Source organism: Poecilia reticulata, linkage group LG3 (genome assembly GCF_000633615.1).
Source record: "Poecilia reticulata strain Guanapo linkage group LG3, Guppy_female_1.0+MT, whole genome shotgun sequence".
NCBI classification, from domain to species: Eukaryota; Metazoa; Chordata; class Actinopteri; order Cyprinodontiformes; family Poeciliidae; genus Poecilia; species Poecilia reticulata.
The window spans coordinates 33,296,171-33,307,743 of NC_024333.1; the positions used below are offsets into that span (position 1 = coordinate 33,296,171).

Genomic DNA, 11,573 nt, shown 5'->3' on the forward strand with positions numbered 1-11,573 from the left:
CTTCTGTACTGAATACATATACATAATGCAGTATGTAACTTCTTGATTCATCTATTTTGACATAAATTAAACATTGCTGTTGAGTGTCTTAAAAATTATTAATGGCTTCCAGAGGATCATCAACATGAGACAGGGGCAAGTTTGAGATACCAAGTAGGTTTTAACAAATTCTGTGAATAGTTTGAAATCTCTATTGATTATATGTTTTTATAATCATTCTCTGTTTTATTTATTCGTTTATTTTCCAATCATGTTCTAACTAAACAATGAACTAAACTAAATACTGTTCATTTGGGCATCACATTATTACTCGAAAAAATGGCAGTGAGGACATTATTGCCACCTACTGGTCGATCTGCGTCACTGCCTTTACTCCAAGTTACGCAGAAGCAGGTGACGGATCAGATGACGGTCACGTGGCTCAGTCAGCTGATGCTAACTCTTAGCAGGACTGACGGTTTCCCAGCGGCAGCGACGGTCTGACGGTCAGCCAGGATGCCTTTCTCCGAGCTGTATTTTAACGTCGATAACGGCTACCTGGAGGGCCTGGTCAGGGGCTTCAAGGCTGGAATACTGTCTCAGGGCGATTACTTAAACCTGGTTCAATGCGAGACTCTGGAAGGTGAGATAAAGGAGACCGAAGCTAACGGCTAAATGCTAACATCAGTTGTCATCAGCTCTGTGAGGAAATTAAGGCTTTTAACTGCAGACTTGAACCTTGCAGAACCTAGTTATTAATTATAATAATCTTTAAGCATCAAAAATGATATTAATGTGTCCTGAAAATATTAAAAGATTGAGGAACTATGCGTTTGTCGATGCTAGTTAGCATATCTATGTTAACTGGCTAGCTAGTAAATATAGGAAATTGTTTCCGAGATTATTGGGCTTTTTAGAGGAAGTGAAGCAGCTTTTTCTTTCCCTCTGCCATTACTGTGTTTTTATTAAGATTAAAAATGAGTCTATAAATAAATCCCTGTAATAGCTTACATTAAGATATTCAGCTCTTATTTACAATATAATATTTTTCAAAATTACTTCGTTTTTATTCCTAACCACAGTAGATTTACTAATTTAATTACACATGAATTAAATGATGGGGAATGACTATACCTTTATGTCGGTATGAATAAAAATAAGATTGTGGAGGCAATTGCAAATTTTGCAAAATACTAATCATAAAAAGTCATAAAGATGCTTCTTAATCCATTAAGGATCGGACATTATAATTTTGTTTCACATCAATTTTACAAGTAGAGAAGCTTGAAAAGTACTTGAGATTTTACTGTAGTCAAACTTTCTTTTGCTCTGAATAGATTTTTATCAACATGACCTTATTAATCACCTAAATGTTTTCATGTAAGCATATTCTGATCCCTCCCCGGATATGACATGTTAATCTCCATATTCTGTCTTTGTGTTCTCCCTGCAGACCTGAAGCTCCATCTGCAGAGCACCGACTACGGCAGCTTCCTCGCCAACGAGGCGTCTCCGCTCACCGTGTCGGTCATCGACGACAAGCTGAAGGAGAAGATGGTGGTGGAGTTTCGCCACATGAGGAACCAGTCGTACGAACCTCTGGCCAGTTTTATGGATTTCATCACGTAAGCGGAAATCCACCAAATTGAATCTGTTCCCTCAACGCCTCTCACTGTTTCCTGTCTCACTTTATAATGAATTTTACAAATTCAAAATTACTTTATTAATCCCAAAGGAAAATTATGTCTTAATTTAATTTAAATTAAAGTTCTGTTTAAGGTAGATTATCTAAATGTTCTACATTGAAAAGCAATCTTCAGCACTCTGGAGACATTTGTGTTTAATTTAAACATACTAATACATTTTAAACACGTTAAAGATGAATGCAAATAACAATTACATTAATGATCAGTTATTGGGATGATAAATCGGATAAAAAATTTGATGCATTCTGCAGATTTTTCACGTTTTCATACAATATTAGAGACACATTAAAAGATGCAAATAACTAATTCAGTCTTTTTTAAAATATGAAGACAAACATTTTATTGCCTAAAATGAAGCCACACATTATTCCTTTAGTGGAACATCAATACAATGTGGGGCTGATATGTTTTGTTTAAATACTAATTAATAATTTGATACAAACTGATATTTTTTTACTGAAATGCAAAATGTACATATATTTGTAAAGCTTTGACTTAATTAATGCTGTTACTTTGTCAGCAAATAACTTTTTGGTGCATCTATGCTCCAGTTAACAATGAATTAATTAATTTACTTGATCCTAATTTCAGTAATCGATTAATGTGATTAATCGTTTGATTAAGGCCACATTTCTCGTGCTGTGCAGGTACAGCTACATGATCGATAACGTGATCCTGCTGATCACCGGCACGCTGCACCAGAGGGCCATCTCTGAGCTCGTCCCGAAGTGCCACCCGCTGGGCAGCTTCGAGCAGATGGAGGCGGTCAACATCGCTCAGACCCCCGCCGAGCTCTACAACGCCATCCTGGTGGACACGCCGCTGGGTATGAGAGGCGCCGCTAGCCCTGACTGGAGGCAGGAACACAGACCAGTCGCATGTTGATGGATGTTGTTGTGTTTTTGTCCAGCTGCCTTTTTCCAGGACTGTATATCTGAGCAGGATTTGGATGAAATGAACATTGAAATCATCCGTAACACACTCTACAAGGTAAATCCTCTGGTTACACTGATGCTTTATTTATCGGGCACTGAAAACTTTAGCTGTGTAAATAGACAAAATATAATTCCTGTGTTTATTTCTGTAGTTCATAAAAGATGTTTGTGTGTTTTCAGGCATATCTGGAGGCTTTCTATAAGTTCTGCTCTAACCTGGGAGGAACCACTGCAGACACCATGTGTCCGATTCTGGAGGTCAGAATAATCCAGCATCCAGATATGTGCAGTTTTTCCACCTGTAATAGAAAGTACAGTGCTTGGTTTCACTTTTGTTTTTTGTTCCTGTTTCTGCTGCAGTTTGAGGCTGACAGACGAGCTTTCATCATCACCATCAACTCCTTCGGCACAGAGCTGTCCAAAGAGGACCGAGCCAAGCTCTTCCCGCACTGCGGCAAGCTTTACCCAGAAGGCCTGGCGCAGCTGGCCAGAGCCGACGACTACGAGCAGGTCAAGGCGGTCGCTGATTTTTACCCTGTAAGTCCAGAACCTTCAGTTTGTCGTCACTTGTTGCTTAAATCCACAGCGAGTTTCACACTGTGGCTCTTTTTTCCTTATTGATGCAAAATCAACTCTGGTTTTCTAGTTAAAACTCAAAGTCTGACTGGTGATGTAGGCAGAAATGGTAGCACTACTTTAACCTGTTTTCACTGAAGTGAAAGTAAGAAATGACTCATATTGAAAAAAATATTTGGTAAAAAGTTTACTCAAGTACTGAGGAACTGATCAAATTATCAATCATTTAATATTTAGAAATCACATAATCAGACGGACCAAAATGTAAAGTTAAGTGGGAATTTTGGTAGTTAAAGGACCAAAATTACAATAATTCATAAAAATAACTAAATCAGGCAAAATATGTTTTTTTTTCCAAATCAGTTTCTTTCAATATTTTTTTTAACTTTACAGAAACTGCAGGTTTGTGCCTGTCTGGTGAATGTTTGGTTAAAAAAAAGTTTGTTTTTCATTCAGTGGGTAGAAAATCTATAAATTTTACTCAAATTAGAGAAGAAATGCTTCATAGTAAAATTACTCAAAGTACAACGTAGTAAAAATACTCCTAAAAGTAAATTTTTTCAAAAACGTTACTCGAGGAAATGTACTTTAGTAAATGTAAATAGTTACTACCCAACTTTGGTTTTAGTTTCATTTTTTCTTGAAAATAAATAACCTAAGAAAGAAAAAGATCTGAATATATTCAGCTCATTTAAATCATTACAAATAATGAATAGATTGCAGAGTATTTCCACCGGGGGGCGCTGCCTCACTCCACACACGTTTCCTCCACATTTAAGTTTTTAAAATGTTTTTTTTTTTCATACATCTAAAGCAGAACATGTTTATTTCCTCCTCAGTGTTTTCCCACATCACTGCTTTGCTTTTCATCCGTCGATTATCAGAATATCCCAGTAAAAACAGCTCAGATTTCCGTCTGACTGTTTTTGATTTTTCCTCCTTCCAGGAATACAAGCTGCTGTTTGAAGGCGCTGGGAGCAACCCAGGAGATAAAACCCTGGAGGACCGCTTCTTTGAGCATGAGGTGAGTCACTTTTTCTGACACATTATTCCTGCGTTAACAGGCGCTGGCTCGGTCCGAGAACCTCCGCTCAGTCTGAGTCACAGTCATGGGACACGTTTCACCAGGAGGAGGCCAGTAAAGCAGCGCTCCGCTCGTAAACACGCTGCGACATGCAGCTCTTTCATAAATCAACTCAATAACCTGCCAATATCCATAAATAGCAACATTTGATCTGAATCCAGAATGATAGGAATCAAATTTATCCAGAAGTAATGAATATTTAACACCAGATTTTTATCCAAGGGGTAAATAAAATTACTATTAATGTGTTCCTGTTTATTTTTGTTGCTTAAACACCAGAAACAGTCACATTTTCCATTGAATAATTAGTGATTACATAGTGAATCCTAATGGTGGAAAAAAGTCGTATTATTTAGAGCGGTTACTACTTAACTCAATATTTAGTTGCACCGGATCTGAGATCAACATCATTTTCTGTTTCTTAGCTGCTTTTCATGTGACATCATAAGTTTATGCAGCTCTGTGGCAAATAAACACTTTAATAAGAGTGATGGCTGCTGCTGCACTGACGGGTTTCTGAGGTCTGACACATTTTAAGATGAAAATATCTTTGTTGTAAGTGATAAAAAAGTAACATATCCTTCTTTCAGCCAGCTGAGCAGCAGTGCACACAACAATTTTCTTAAAAAAACAGAAGAAAACTCGAGTCACTCAGCAGTTTTTGTGGGAATTTATTAAAAGAATTTCAGATCTTAAACATTACATTAATTTTAGTGGTTTTGGTGCCGGTTTAGGTTTTTCCAACTGCATTTGAACGTTTCACACTGATAACTGGCTCAAACGGCTTTGACTCGTTTAGTTTAGTCTAGTCAAATCCCGAAGACCTGGATCGTCTCACCATCTGGTTCTGATGGTTTGTGTGTTTCCAGTGTTTTTGTTTTGAAGATGTAAAATATTTACAGTCTTGAATACAATCACAGCTCTGAACTATTTGTTCTGCTGCCGCTGAGACGTTGACCTGCGACGCTTTAGGACCAAATGTTTACGGGCTCTGGTCCAGGTAGTCCTTTACTGTGTTCAAAACAAAAACATCATCATAAAGCCTTCTGGTGAAACTCTGGATGAAACAGAGACTCTGTTTCTCCTCATTCTGGACAAAAGCTGTGAAAGATGGTCCAGACCTCCAGTGTTTACCTGGATTCAGACGAAAGGCTCCAATATCTGCTTTTATTATTATTATTCTCACAAACGGCTTTTGATTCCTCGTGTGCTGCAAAGTAAAAAAAAAAAAAAAAAAAGTCTGAAAAATAATTGTAACCAAATCTGTTAGAAAATCAGATTTTTGATGTAAAACAGAAGAAAACAGAAAAATTCATAATAAACCATAAAACGAGGCATTTTGCAGAGCGGGAAACTTCAGAGTGCAGAATAATCAGCTTATTATTACAGACACATTATGATCCATGGTATTTATGGTTTCAGCTGCGTGTGGTTTTTCTTTTCTTTTTATTGTTTTTATTTTTATTTTGAGTTTAAATGAAAGGAAAATGTAATTTTTTTATTAATCGTTGAGACTGTAAATTTTTATTACACCATTATAATTTTGCTTAAAAATAGTCTCAATAGTCAGGCTGCCCCGCTGCTCCCATTTCAGTTTTGGTTGTTGATGTTTTTTTGTTTTGTTTTGTTTTTTCTTGTCAAAAAATTAGAAAACAGAGAAAGCATGTAAAAATGTGAACGTAATCAGTATCCTGTAATTGTATTGTAATATGCTTTCTCTATAAAAATGTTAATATAAAAAAAGATAAAAATAGTCTCAAAGCTGGAACAATTTAACATCCAGCAGCGTTTGTTGTGTTGGAAGGCTTACCGTTGCAGAATAATGTTTTTTTACAGGAAGTTTTCATTTCCTTGCTCTTCGTTTGGTGCAGGTGAAGCTGAACAAGCTGGCCTTCCTCAACCAGTTCCACTTCAGCGTCTTCTACGCCTACGTCAAGCTGAAGGAGCAGGAGTGCAGGAACATCGTGTGGATCGCAGAGTGCATCGCCCAGCGGCACCGCGCCAAAATCGACAACTACATCCCAATATTCTGAGCGCTCAGCTCCTCATTCCATCTGGTCGCACTGTAAAACCTGTGAATTGGCTGCGATTCGTTCGTCTAGATGTAGGTTGGTTTTCTATATGGTGCATTTTCTGCTCTGCACTGAAAAAACACAAAATCTTACCAAGTAATTTAGTCGAGTTTCTAGTGCAGCTGTCTTAGTTCACTTAAAATTAGACAAAACTAACTTACAAGGAACTCATAACAAGATACAGAGACTTGTTTTAAGTAAATAATTCATTAATATTGATGAAAAAGTTTTAGTTCCACTTACAGATAAATTAACTATTAAGATATGAAAAATGTTTCCAGTGAAATAACAGTATTTATTTCATTAATATTAAAGATTTATTGACTTAAAACAAGTCTCTATATCTTGTTATAAGTTCCTTGCAAGTCAGTTTTGTCTTATTTTCTGTGTAATAAGACATTTTCTCCAGAAACTGGATTAAATTGCCTGGTGAGGTTTGGTGTTTTTCAGTGTGAAGGAATCAGCYGAGGCGTTTTGTTCCTGTTTTGAACCCATTTGACTTTCAAACACGCGTCTGTGTGATTGTCTAAACTTTTCCGAGCTCGTYGTCCTCCCAGTCCTTCAGCCGCTTAAATAAACTCCTGACCAGATTTGCAATTTCTTAAACCCAGGATGTAGTCGGCGCGCCTCAGCTTTTGATTTTTCTCCCTCCAGCTCAGATAATCACAGGATGTGATTCTCACCTCCCGTCTTATGACGACGTACAAAATAAAAGCCCAGAAATCTGAGTTCCAGCTCCAGACATTTCTCTGCTCTGGTGTTTGTCTGCATGTCGTTTGTCTTTTCCCAACGAAATGACGAGTAAAACGAACGAATCTGATTATTTCTGTTAAATATTACAATAAGAGCTGAGCTGTCACGTTTCTGTACATGAACAAAGTGAATGCTTGTGGTTAAATGGAAMACGTTTAAACTATAAAAGATAAATRGATATTTAAAGACGATTATATGATTTTGTGTTCTCATGCTGTATAAAATTTGATTTCTTAATGTTTGTTGTTGTGAAATGTGTATTATTAATGTGATGGTAATAAACAGTCTGAAGAAACTGACCTTTTTCATTCATTCMCATTACATCACAAATTAAAAATGAAAGTATTTTCAATAACATTTGTTCTGTATTTTACTGTCCAAAAAGTAAAAAAAACTCTTATTGTGTTAATATTTTCCTCCCAAGCAGCGATCTTCATCTATAGCTCTGCTTCCAGTTTTTATCAGTGCATCATTAACTGTCTCATCTTAGGACTCGGCTTTTCCATCCATCCATTTTCTTACACCCTTGTCCCTCAGTGGGGTCAGGAGGTGCTGGTTCCTCTCCAGCTAATGTTCCGGGCGAGAGGCGGGGTCACCTGGACAGGTCGCCAGTCTGTCGCAGGGCAACACAGAGACACACAGGACACACACACTCACACCTAGGGGCAATTTAGACAGACCAATTAACCTGACAGTCATGTTTTTGGACTGTGGGAGGAAACCGGAGTACCWGGAGAAAACCCACCATGCACAGGGAGAACATGGAGACTCCATGCAGAAAGACCGGGGCCGGGAATCGAACCCAGAACCTTCGTGCTGCAAGGCAACAGCTCTACCAACTGCACCACTGTGCAGCCCGGACTCAGCTTTTTTCAACCCTAAAGATCTAATTTTAAAATTATTTTCAGCYKCCAGAGATGAAATATATTAAAMWGTTTAGATCAGGGGYGTMAAACTCCAGTCCTCTGCTGTCCTGCAGGTTTTCTCTGTGCCACAGGTACAAAACACTGGAACCAAATGGCTTCATTACCTCCTCCTGGTGTGGATCAGATCTCCAGAACCTTAACGACCTGATTATTCTGTTCAGGTGCAGCAGAGGCTCATCTAAAAGCTGCAGGGCAGCAGAGGACTGCAGTTTGACGCCTGTGGTTTAGACACTTAGGATGTTATACCTGTAGATTACACACAAAACATTTCAGCCCAAAAGCTCAGATGCTATTAATCTGAGAAATGTTTTAGAAAAAACACATTTCTTAGCTCCAAAAGTMAAAAATGTGCAAGAAAAAAACTCATTTTTTCATTAATTGCCAGAAATATTTGTATACATTTTTGTGTAAAGCACCAAAAGTTGTTAAAATTTCAGATTTTTTTTTACTAACAAGCAAATTTCTGACTTTCAAACTCCACAAATTTTCTTTTTTTTTTATTCCTAGGAAATGTTTAAAATTAATCTCATAATTTTAGGTTTTTTTCCCCAAAATCTTTAACTTTTCAAGTTTWGAAATCTTCGTGTCTTTTCTACAAATTTACAAGATTAATCTCAAACTTTTTTCAGGTTTTTTTTTTCTTGCAAGTTTCCAAACTTTGGAGCTCAGAAATGTCTTTGTTTGAAATTGTTTTTGGCTTGAAATTGACTCCTTTCAAGTCAATTTCCTCTGACGCCTCCTCTAACAGGCGTCAGAGGAGAAAAAGTTGCTTAAGTCCAAAACAAAACTTGAGAGTCTGTAAATCTAGAGATGTATCTTGGAGGTTTAACTTGAAGAAATGATCTCTAACTTATTTATTTTACAATTTACATTGATAAGAATGTGGTAAATGTTGGATTGTTATGTGACCCAACTCAGTTTATCCCTGAAGAATTTTAAACCATGTTTAGGAAAAATCTCTGGAAATTGTTCGTTCAGACCAGGAAACTTAAACAAGATGATTYGGTCTTTGAACTCAAGGAATTTTCTTCAAATGTGTCAATAAATTCTTTCAAAGAAACAAACAAAACAATCCTGTTTGAGTAAAGGCTATTAAATTCTCCTCTTGTGGTTTTTCAATGGAAAAATAAAGTTTTATTTGACTTTTGCTACAACTAAACCACACAAACCAGCAGCTTTTCACTCCAACTATCACAAATTAAATGACCGTTATATAAAGCCGCCATCCTCAGGGTGAAGCGTCGGTTCCGGACCGGCTGCTCTCTGTTAGACCTGATTGGGTCCAATCAGCCGGTTCTGCTCCAGCTGCTGAATCAACAGCCTGCAGGCCTCACTTCCCTCCTCTTCATCAGGGAGGAAGAGCGTCTGAAGCGGGTCCAAGCATGACGTTCCAGCTGAAAACCAGAGGCCGGTTCTGTGGCCTGCACTGCTCTGTGGGTCTGACCGACTGGGACATGGACAAAGAGCTCAAACTGGCAACAACCACCGACCAAAACTGCAACGGTGAACATTTTCATTATTGTTTTAATAAACTGCAGCTGCTGTGTCACCACTGGCTGGAAACGGCGCGGATGAATATTTGTTTACGCAACACAGAGGAATTCAGTGAGAATTTGCAGCTTGGTTTGTCTCTTTTTGTGTAAAATGTAATTTATTCATATGTGTGTGTCAGTGAGGTTTGTCTACTCTGGCAGAAGATAAAGTGAATGATCAGCATGTGGCCCAGAGACCCTCAGCCAGAGCCTGCAGGAGAAAAGACGAGTTCGTTTGGTACGATAAGACGTCAGGTGAGTTCACACACAGGAACTTCATCCAGCTGTCTGGTYTGAATCTCAGGTAAAATAAGACCAGAAGATTCATGTTGGTTTCTGCTTCTGCACCACCAGCTATAAAAATGTTTTTTTYCCCACTTTGCCTCTGATGAAAGTTGCAGTTTTTATTGCCATGTGCTGATCTGTTTTTCTCTCCATCAGACACATTTGTGAAGCCAAACCTGTGGCTGCTGGTGAATCCCAACATYGCCTGTCCGGTCCAGTATGTGCAGACGGACGCTGACCTCCAGCCTGACCCGGGTCATGCTAACCAGCTGCTGCAGCTGGARCCCGGGGACATGGAGGGTCCATCCACATCCGATCCCCTAACATGTCCACATCGGGAGGAACTGCTGCTTCCTGCTTCCTCCACAGCCAAACACACGGTAACAAACTCGCATCACCCTCTGAGGGAATCGCATAAAAAACGAGGTTAAAGCACCGCATGTGGTTTTTAGGATTTATTAAACGCATTCATGCATGAATTAGGGGTTTAGTTTTGTAGAAAATGGGAGGGGGGGGGGAAATTATCCAAGAGATGCATGAAGGATTGAAGATTATTCATTTAAGTCCTGCACTGCAAAAAACACAAAATCCTACCAAGTACTTTTGCTCTACTTCAAAAATAAAAGCCTGGATCACCCAGAAACCGACTTCAGATGGAAGTTAAGGTCATCCATTTCACGTCTTGGCGCCTCGTTCTCTTCTTTCTGCCTCTTGGCCACTTCAGTCAGCCTTTCTCCAACTGATTATGTTTATTTAAGTCAGCTTATAGATATCATCCGTCACAAATAACATGCAAGATGGTCAGATGGCTGACCTGTTTATCATTTTCCTGTCCTTCATTCATGATGGGATTTAATCCAATGTCTGGTTTGCATTTTCAGAAAATCTCTAATTTATACTTGCATGTTTGTTTGTTATTTATTTTTTTAGAGTCACAAAGTAAAATTTCTTAGGAAATCTTCACAATTAACATTTTTTGTGTGGTAAAGATGGAGCATCAGCTTGTTGTTTTTATTTTCTACAAACGCAGTAATTTCAGGCTGCAAAGAAAAACAAAGTATAAGAAGAAAAATGGAAGAACTGTGCAAATTATAGCTCCGCATTAAAATGATGCATGAACCAAATCTAGCAGCAGCAGCACTCAAAGTTTTCCTGGCAAATGTGAAATATTTGAACAAACCTGCAGCTGTCTGGTTTAAATTTTGATGGTTGTTCCCACATTGATGGAGCTTTATGAGCTTTTTTTTTCTACCTGATTGGAGCAGAAAATCAAATCCATTTTCAGCTTCAAGCAGGATTTTCTGTCWTGAATAAAATTTAAGTGGAACAAYATGTTGGMGTGCATGCAACTGAAATGTATTGACTGACAAAATTAATTATTSCACCAAGTCAGACTAAAGYGTCATTAAGAAGCTAGTTTTTAATAAAATRAAAGCAGAGAYTTGCACAGCAACACCGTTTTTACTCTGCTCCATTTATTGCTGTAAAACGGATTTGATCAAATRGCAGGATTATATTTGAATGTATCCTGTAGATKAGACACAATGAGTTCATGTGGATTTCAGTGTTTATTCTCATCTTTAACTCTCAGATAAAGACGGAAGACGGTTCCAGCAAACCAGTCCRGACCAGGCGGAAGGGGAAGATCACAAAAGTTGTGGTGAGGAAGAACGGCAGCTTTTCAGGGTTTCAGCAGCTGCAGCTGCGTTTCCTTCACCATAAAGG

General features: G+C 38.2%; 2 protein-coding genes across 2 annotated transcripts in view; both read left to right on the forward strand.

Moving 5' to 3' along the window:
- The first annotated feature begins 414 nt into the window (after positions 1-414).
- On the forward strand, positions 415-7,404 carry atp6v0d1 (ATPase H+ transporting V0 subunit d1). The gene is made up of 8 exons (XM_008406018.2): positions 415-622; positions 1,433-1,604; positions 2,333-2,511; positions 2,596-2,675; positions 2,801-2,878; positions 2,981-3,157; positions 4,143-4,220; positions 6,152-7,404. Exons 1-8 carry the CDS (start codon positions 496-498, stop codon positions 6,311-6,313), a joined length of 1,053 nt encoding a protein of 350 aa, XP_008404240.1. The 5' UTR covers positions 415-495; the 3' UTR covers positions 6,314-7,404.
- A 1,829-nt stretch (positions 7,405-9,233) lies between these two features.
- foxr1 (forkhead box R1) overlaps positions 9,234-11,573 on the forward strand; it is a 3,694-nt gene continuing 1,354 nt past the window's right edge. The window contains 4 exon segments of the mRNA XM_008406017.1: positions 9,234-9,534; positions 9,726-9,818; positions 10,005-10,228; positions 11,440-11,508. Of these exon segments, the coding sequence (XP_008404239.1) occupies positions 9,234-9,534; positions 9,726-9,818; positions 10,005-10,228; positions 11,440-11,508 (687 nt within the window).